General features: G+C 40.4%; 1 protein-coding gene across 2 annotated transcripts; it reads right to left on the bottom strand.

Moving 5' to 3' along the window:
- Positions 1–507: 507 nt before the first annotated feature.
- On the bottom strand, positions 508–6,200 carry txlng (taxilin gamma). Of its 2 annotated transcripts, none has more exons than XM_076051660.1 (11): positions 6,042–6,200; positions 5,365–5,465; positions 4,955–5,099; positions 4,237–4,328; positions 3,547–3,717; positions 3,212–3,406; positions 2,578–2,697; positions 2,382–2,456; positions 2,138–2,230; positions 1,942–2,037; positions 508–1,655 (listed from the first exon to the last, which is right to left on the bottom strand). In XM_076051660.1, exons 2-11 carry the CDS (start codon positions 5,458–5,460, stop codon positions 1,284–1,286), a joined length of 1,455 nt encoding a protein of 484 aa, XP_075907775.1. In that variant the 5' UTR covers positions 5,461–5,465; positions 6,042–6,200; the 3' UTR covers positions 508–1,283. The 2 variants fall into 2 exon arrangements, with proteins under 2 accessions (XP_075907775.1, XP_075907783.1); XM_076051668.1 differs by having other exon boundaries at positions 4,955–5,096.
- Positions 6,201–8,496: the final 2,296 nt, after the last annotated feature.

Genomic DNA, 8,496 nt, shown 5'->3' with positions numbered 1-8,496 from the left:
AGTTTTTACAAGTACTCCTGCCCTAATGGTCCTTGTAGTGTCCAAATATTGAGTGCCAAGCAGGGAAAGACCATTTTTCTAGTCTTTGGGATGACCCGGGCGGGGATTGAACCCACACACCCTCCAAGTCCCACGACAGACACGTCACAGGAATTCATCCCAGTTCTTTACAGATGATGTCCTGTTGGCCATTTCAAGCCAAGACCTGCAGTGTGTACTGGGTATGTTTGCAGCCTTGTGTGAAGCCGCTGGCATGAGGATCAGCATCTCCAAATCTGAGGGCACGGTTCTCGATGGGGAAAAAGGTGGCTTGTTTGTCTAGGCTGGAGGAATTTCAGTATCTTGGGACCTTTTTCATGAGTGGTGGAACTATATTGAAAATGTAATGCTTGCTTTTGGGACCACAACCATGACTTCTCTCGATCTCTCGGCTATAGTTAGAAGGAAATCAAACTTGTAGAAAAAAAATAACTTATGTACACCCTGTAAAAAAGAGAATATGAAAAATGACTTTAATGTTTTATTAAAATACTCTTGCTGAAAAATGAAATGAAACACATTCTGCAATTCACTTTACATTGCCTCATGAAGCCGTCACAATCGAGCAACATTGCTGCCAGTAAAATATCATATCTCTTCACTCTTAAGTTCCAAATAGTAAAATTATGCCAAAACCAGATTTATATATAAATAAAGCATTAACATGGAAAAGATCAGACGTAAATGCATTATTGAGAAAGGCAATCAACATGTATCAATATGTTTTTGTGTTGTTAACTGACTGCTGTTCTCTTTTACTAACTTAACCAATACACAAATTACGCAAAATGGGCCCTTAAAACCAGCGCTGTGATTACTTATCTCTTTCTCAAGAGGAGGTGTTTGGTTATAAAGAATAGGAAAAGAAGTGGATCAAACTTTAAACCAGACTACTATATTTGTCAGCTATTATGAGTAATATTCATCAGAGGTTCCAGGATAAAATTATTTTTGTTTGAACATTATTACTGGTTGTATGAAGAAAACTTAAACTTATCATTCCTGAAGTACAAAAACTACTGCCACATGGAGAAAAAAAAAAAAAAAAATCCTGATCAAATGTGACAATCTTAGAGCCAGCTTGTGGCACATCTCTTTATTCCTACATCCCAAATGTATGGTATGGATACGACAATCAAGATCGTTCCCAAATTCAAAATGGGAACAAAAATCATTTGGACTACTGCTGACGACCAAATGTTTTGGCCTATTTAGTCCTGCAGTTCGCATACAGTCTTTGCATGCTAATTGATTTCTAACACAGCAGTAGCCGTCGTTTCGATACCTGACGAAGCGTCCATTTCAAGCAGCTTGGGTGTCTGGTAAATGTCCTGATTCTCGAGCGCACCATGTTGTAGCAAGCACGGATCTTCCGGTTCTCCCTTATCTTTCTCTTTGTCCTCTTCGTCGTCGTCCTCCTCCTCCTCTTCCTCCCTGGCTAAAAGCTTGGGTTTGTGTGCCTCTGGAGGGGTGAGCGCATCTTTGTCTCCTTGTTTCTTGAGGACGCCCAGTCGATTGTTGAGGTCATTTCTCTCTTTCTGGAGGGCCCGACAAAGCTGCTCCAGCAGTTCCAGCTTCTTCTGCAGGGCCTTTAAATGTCCATCACGCAGGGTTTTCTACAACAGAAACATTATTTAGTACAGAAGCGCATTGCTGCCAACCTAGAAAAAAAAAAAAAAAGAACAGAGCGAAATAACGTGATAGTTTCACGTTTTCAAACTGCTGTTTGGTTCAATCACCATTGACAGCATCAGCTATTATTTTTAACTTCATTTAACATCTAGTCATATAAAATTTTGTCTGCGGACTTCAAAGGTCACGCATCTTAGATGATGCAGGTTACCCTTCAGACAAAAAGCTGACAATCAATTTTTTATTAATGGTGTGAATAATGCGAGTTACCTCCTCTGCCATTTGGAGCAGGGCCTGATTGTTACTTTCCCATTTTCCTCTCCACTGGGTGGTTTCCTTCTCCAACGTCTTGATCTTCTTTGTCATCTGTGGGTTCATTTAGACCATTAACAGAAAAAGAGAAAACTTTAAGAGACACAAACCACTGTGTAATGGGTGACTTACTGCACCATTTTCCGGGTCTCACCTTTTCCATCTCTTGTCTGAAAGTTGTGAAGACCTCATTGCTTTTAGCCAGAGTGCTCTGAAACTCCTCAAATTTGTCCATGTACAGGGAAAGCTGAAATGTACAAGAATCATTAGAACCATAAAACACAATTCCATGCTTGTAAACATGTCTGTGCTGCTCCATTTTAGTGAATTTTTCAGGAAGGTATATTGAATACCAGCACCACCAAAAATATTAAAGTAACCTCAAGTTTTTATCTCACCTGCTGTTTTAGCTGCGTTTCTTGCTCCTTCATCAGGTCACACTTGCGCCTGGACTCCGTGGCCTCGTTAAGGAGCTGTAATGTAATAGCAGAAAATACTGATATTGCAGGTTGTACAAGTGATATTTTCTGTATTCATATAATTTAACTGACATCTGACATTTTTTTCTAGACATTATATTATAGAAACACTTACAAAGTCTCTTTCTCTTTGCTGCTTCTCCTCCACCTCTTTCATCATGTCAGTAATTCTCTGCAACTTGGTGTCCATAAGCTGCTGCTGAAGCTCCTTGTGCTTGAATACTTTGTCGATATTCTGCCAAATACGTTCGATTATATTAGTGAAATGTGGTGTTTTGAGATACTTTACATTAGACAGTGAAATTTCTTCCGAGCATTTAACTTTTAACAGCCTCCGTGTGATACCTGGGACCAGACCAAGGTGCTTTGGTAGGTTTGACACTGATTGTTATTTTGAACTTCTGGCCCTCCTAGTGAGCACTGCAATCATAGGTAATACCAGGCTTTTGTGTTTCACATACGTCTGATGCTTCCATTTGTTAAGTTTGTACACGTTTCCATTGCAAACGTTGCTTCATCAGACTTCAATCATTAAACAGCGTCAAAGATTAGTTAATGGCAGAATGAGCTGTTTGGTATGAGGAAAGAAAACTTGACAAAGGTTAAATAAATACATTTCCAAAGGTATAAGATTAACTGCCTGGAAGAACTGTTTCAACAAAGACATCATTTAACAAACACAAATTTATTTTTCACAAACAATATAAATATTTGAAATTGATTGACAGAATCTTCCAGTGAGATCTTACCTCCCCTCGGAGCTCATACTGCCCATTGAGCTTTTTGAACTTGTCTGCAAGATCCATGTTCTCCTGCTGCAACTTTGCGTTGTGCGAGCTGTGCTGTTCTATCTGCACCTCGATATCATTCAAGGTCACTTGAAAGTGAAGCATGGCCTCCTTACGCTGTTCTTCGTACTCCCGACACCGCTGGGCATTTTCTTCCTGTCAGGCAGCAGGAGTAGTTTGAGATGGGCTCCATCAGTGTGTTTTTCAAATTCCACAAATAGATAGTTAGACACTGCCATGTTTTGAGCTACTAAATAGACCATATTGATGGTTGCAGTAGCAGTGCTGTGGTGTACCTTTAATGTCTTGTTGAGTCTCTGCAGCTCTCGACACAAACTCTCCAGCTTGCTCCGGGCAAGGATTGCCTTGCTGTGCTCCCCCTGCAGATGGACTTTGTCCTTCACAATCTGAGACTGCTTCTTCTGAAGGGTCTTCAGCCGTTTCTGCATGCTGCGACTCTCCTCCAACTTCAATAAATAACAGACAACAAAGACAAGAATTAAATTAAAACATTTTGGTTTTCCTCCCGAAAATTTATGTGAAGTCATGCAGAGAAGGATTTTGCATTGATTAGCATCACAAAATCGTATAACACCCTATCACGCAACATTGCTTTCACGTCACGTAAACTTATAAACTATGGTAATTTAGTTCAACATTACCTCCTGACATACCTCATAACATTTTCAATGGTATTTAATGGTAGTGAATCTTGATCTCATAGAAAAAATGTATGATGCTATTTGATCTGGAAGTCTCTGAAATATGAGTATCTGAAATATCCCCTTTTTTAAATGCATTTGACACAATTACTTTTGACATTCTGCTTGATCAGTTGTGTCATTATGGTATTAGAGGTCTGGCACTCAACTGGTTATGTGATAATCTTCATAACAGTCAATTTGTAAAAATTAACAATGACTGTAACTCACAATAGAGGGACATAAAATAAGGAGCATGATCATGAATAAAGACATATAGCTTACCAGATCTGCATATTTCTTGCACAAGGCAGCCAACTTTTCCTCCGGAGTGGCCAAGGAGTTGAGGGCCTGCATCAATAGGACAACTTCCTTTCCTGCAGAAAACCACATTCAAATGAAAAACTGGTTTGTTTTGTTGTGCAGTGCTGGCAGGCATGTGAAAAGATGAACATTTCTGTATTTTTATGTTGTGGGTCCCTACTATCAACGTTAGACAGTTTGGAGTTGTTTGAGAACGAATGGCTAGTAACTATTTTATCTTTCTGGTTTCTGTCAATACTGCCAAAAAGGTTCACTGGCATTGCTGTGTCAGACTGGCTAGCAAAATGGGTGAATTTTAGTGTCAAAACCAAAACAGAGCTTACGATTAATAATAATTTCATGTGAGAAAATGTGTCACCTGACAGTAGAGGGAGGTATATCGTCTAGTTCAAAGACTAAAATCACTCTTGTTATATTTTGTCTGCTGAGTGCCAGTTGCCGGAGGTACCTGCCACACTGACATGTAGCTGAACAGCAGCAGAGAGACCCAAGTGGAGCACACCACTATTGTAGCGCTTCTTACATCCTTCTAGAATTCAAGGTCTCTAATACCTTTAACCTCAGACTCCATATATCTTTTCGAAGAATGGCAGATGAGTGAAAATACATATTTCAAAAAGCTCCAACTTTGGAAGGATTACACAACATCAGGATGTAAGGAGGATGTTGGTGTGCATACCAAAAGCTTTGTCCTCTTGAGCCTTGAGGCCTTCTCCGGGGAAAAGCTCCGTCTCCATCAGATCACTGGGACTGTCTTCTCGAGCTGGAGTTAGCACCCTCTCGTCCTCTGCACAGGACAGGCCGACAGCAAACACTGCAACCTCCTCCTTTAAAAACAAGAACATTAACATCTTACAGTGCAAAATTTACTTTGGAGCACGGGGTGGATGACACAGCTTTGATCCGTCTTTCGTTGCCCTGCCACATTGCCTGTAATTGCAGCTACCCAGACATGGCTCTAGGTGGACTGTAGGAGGATACTGCAACAGTTGCAACTTATTGTGGTCCATTTTTGAAACAGAACCTCAGTTACTGGAGTCAGTGAAAAATTATAAGCATGAAAGCTGCTGTTGTTGCTGCTGTTTTTACCTGACACGGACTATCCAGCTCCGGGGGAGAGTCAGTGCATCCCACTATTCTTCCAGTTGGGTCGACATCAATCTTAGAAACTTCAGTAGCCTCCATTTGTCCTGAAGAAAGTCACAGTACATTTTAACAAAAGAAGAAGAAGAAGAAGAAGAAGAAGAAGAAGAAGAAGAAGAAGAAGAAAAAAACGAGGCTTTCGAGATTTCGAAGGGAAGCCAACACGACGGCTACGAGTGCGCCTTCGCTCAGGCTGACTCTTTAACAAATAAACACACATGCACCAACACCTCTGTAACTACAGAGCCTTAAAACCGGTCAACATGTAAAGGAAACATTTTCTAAATAATGTTCGTCAACAACTGAGATGAAAGACGCTTTTTCAACGGAAGAGAGCGTCAATGTTTTTGTTAGCAGGGCTGTTTCGTGCTATAAGCTTTACAATAGCTTATATGCGGCTGACCTGAGAGGGAAAGCTACATTCTGTAAAGAGTGAATATGAGTTCGACGGAAAGTAAACTCGATGGGGTTTGTTTAAAGATCAAATGTACAGCAGTAAACCAAAACATCGTGACAGCAACATGAGATCGGACGATCACTTTGGCTGTAAACGCAACATGAGATCGGACGATCACTTTGGCTGTAAACGTTTTGTTTAGATGTGTAGATAATTTAACAACTACCTGTCGTTCACCAGATGGCTAAGTATGAGGATATGATCGGCAGCAGTTACGAGTTTAATTTAATTGGTGATAATACAGTATAACAACTAAGTCTTCTTCTGCTTCTTCTTCTTCTTCTTCTTCTTCTGCTGCTGCTTTCGTCTTCTTCTTCGACTACTTCCCGGCTAGGTGAAGCACGTACAGAGGCGTATTACTGCCCTCTTCTGATCATCAATAAAATTTCATTGAGTTACCCTAGTAAAAAAAAAATCAATCTTATAAAATATATATAATTATTACATTATTTAAGCTAAATGGGTTAATTTCTTTTTCACCCAGGTTTTACCAGAGAAATGCTCTTGCTATCCAACTATTAAAGGGGCTTTGAATTAGATTGCTCGTCCCGTGCGGTGCCAGCGTTTTGTGAGAAATTAATACCTGTAGTTTAAACGCAAAATTAACAGCGGTAATCAGTTCAAGCTTTAGTAAATAACAGCGTGACCGCTGAATAATCCCTATTTACATCCTCTCCGCTAAATCGTTTGTGCGTTTTGCGTATTTTGACCGTGTTGTTGTGACCCTCATTGCGCCCCCATTAATTAGCGTGTGTAATGACCTTTCCGTCCGCCAAGAGTCTGTTACAGGGCTGCGACCTCCAGTGGAGGATGGTGCCATCGCTTAAAATGGTTTATTCCTGTTCCTAATTCAGTGGTAGTTCTTTCCTGACCGTGTAGTCTTTTAATTAAACATTTTGCATGTTTATTTATGGTGCAGGGTAAAAAGGAAAAAAAAAAAAAAAAACACCAAAAGAAGTGGCAGCACCTAAATTGTAAATTTTCAAATAGAGAGCATTGCAAATCAAAAGGCAGCCTCGGTGTAGCACTGTAATGTCAGGTGCAGACTGAGGCTGGAATTTTAATTTTTGAAAAATGGTTAATGGCCTGGACAATTTCTTAGACATTTAGTGTCACAAATTATTTCTGGAGACAAGATACATTTTGCCCATTTTCTTTAGATATGACTGTCCTACAGATTCATTTATTTATGCAACCATATTTACTGTTTGATCGATTTGTTGATTTATGTAGTAATTTGTTTATTTATTTTGATAGGTTAGTCTGCATTAATTTTAAGCGCTTTACAATATGCTTGGGGTTGATAGAGACAGACATTTTTTTTTTTAGGACGTGTGTTGTGTGACGAAAGCACATTTTGTACATTTTCTTTGAATCTTGCTGAGTCTATCTATTTCATTTTTCATTTATGCATTTGTTTTATTAATTGAGTGGTTGATTTGCTTTTATGTGGTGATTTGTTTATTTGAAATTATGTGAATTTCTTTCTACACATATATGCACATGTGGAGGAATACATAGACCATTTTTTACTCTTTTTTTTTAACATATCAATCAAATCAATCAAAACCTTTATAAAGCACTTTACAACTGAAATGCAACACAAAGTGCTTTACAACTGTTAATAAAAATGCAAAGGAAAAAAAAATAAAACAAAGAAAATGCTTCATACGCTCCAACCCTTCATACAAACCCACATTTACGCAAACACACGCTCTCTCATCCTCTCACCACTGACAGTAGGGAGACATGGCATGGCACCGAAGACCATGGGAAATGTCACCTTTCGTTCCGTCCACATTGGGAGGAGACACAGGGCATAGAAAATAAGAGGGTGCAGGCCATCGATTAGTAAAAAGAACCTGAAGAGGACGGGGATGTTGGCCCTCCCACTGGTCCTTGTTGTAGCTTTGCAGCAGCAAATTTCAAATACTGTTTTTTGGGAAGAGCAGAGAGCCGGGGCGTTGCAGAGATGAAAGCATGCAGTAGCACCTCCGCACTGGCCTGAGAGAGAAACGGATGGACTCTGGTTATAATTTTTAGGATACTGCAGTGGTCAGCTGTTGCCTACTTCACGCCAAGGAGGTTGTATTTCTGACTGTGACCTAGAGGGGCCCTCCTGTGTGGGGTTTGCATGTCCTCCTTGTGTCTGGGTGGGTTCTCTCTGGGTATTCTGCCTTCCTCCTAAAGTCTCAAGACATGTATGTTGTATGGCAAATGGCCAACTCTATATTGACTGTAGGTGTGAGTGGATCTCCGTGCCCCATCCCAAGTTAGCTCGTGGAGGGTGCACCGATCCCGTGAGCCTGACTGCATGGTAATGTGATAGAAATGAATAGATGGACCGTTTGTTTCGAAAATGAAAATCAGGATAAACTTGCCCTGCAGGGCTGCCACGAGCACACAGCCAAATCTCACGACTCGCCCAAAATCCTTCAGCCTGTGACCAGTTCCAGCCATTGACAGTTACAGTGACCAGTTGGAGCCACAGAGCACCCCTGGCATACACAATTTATTCAACATTTTGCACTTTCGCATGATTCACACAAAGATCTTCATGTGAGATTAGCGTTAGTGAGTCCATAAACCTTCTGACACCTGACTTGATGCAGCTTCACAAC

Source organism: Nelusetta ayraudi, unplaced genomic scaffold (genome assembly GCF_046127955.1).
Source record: "Nelusetta ayraudi isolate G7.1 ecotype Tasmania unplaced genomic scaffold, CSIRO-AGI_Nayr_v1 ptg000005l, whole genome shotgun sequence".
Classification (NCBI taxonomy): Eukaryota; Metazoa; Chordata; class Actinopteri; order Tetraodontiformes; family Monacanthidae; genus Nelusetta; species Nelusetta ayraudi.
This window is presented reverse-complemented; position numbering and strand designations above follow the sequence as displayed.

Excerpts from the sequence above, each read along its gene's own strand:
- txlng (XM_076051660.1), bottom strand. The coding sequence starts at position 5,460 with ATGGAGGCTACTGAAGTTTCTAAGATTGATGTCGACCCAACTGGAAGA. Across the intron at positions 2,231-2,381 it reads AAACGCAGCTAAAACAGCAG|CTTTCCCTGTACATGGACAA; the intron begins GTGAGATAAAAA and ends TGTACATTTCAG. Across the intron at positions 2,038-2,137 it reads TCAGACAAGAGATGGAAAAG|ATGACAAAGAAGATCAAGAC; the intron begins GTGAGACCCGGA and ends ATGAACCCACAG.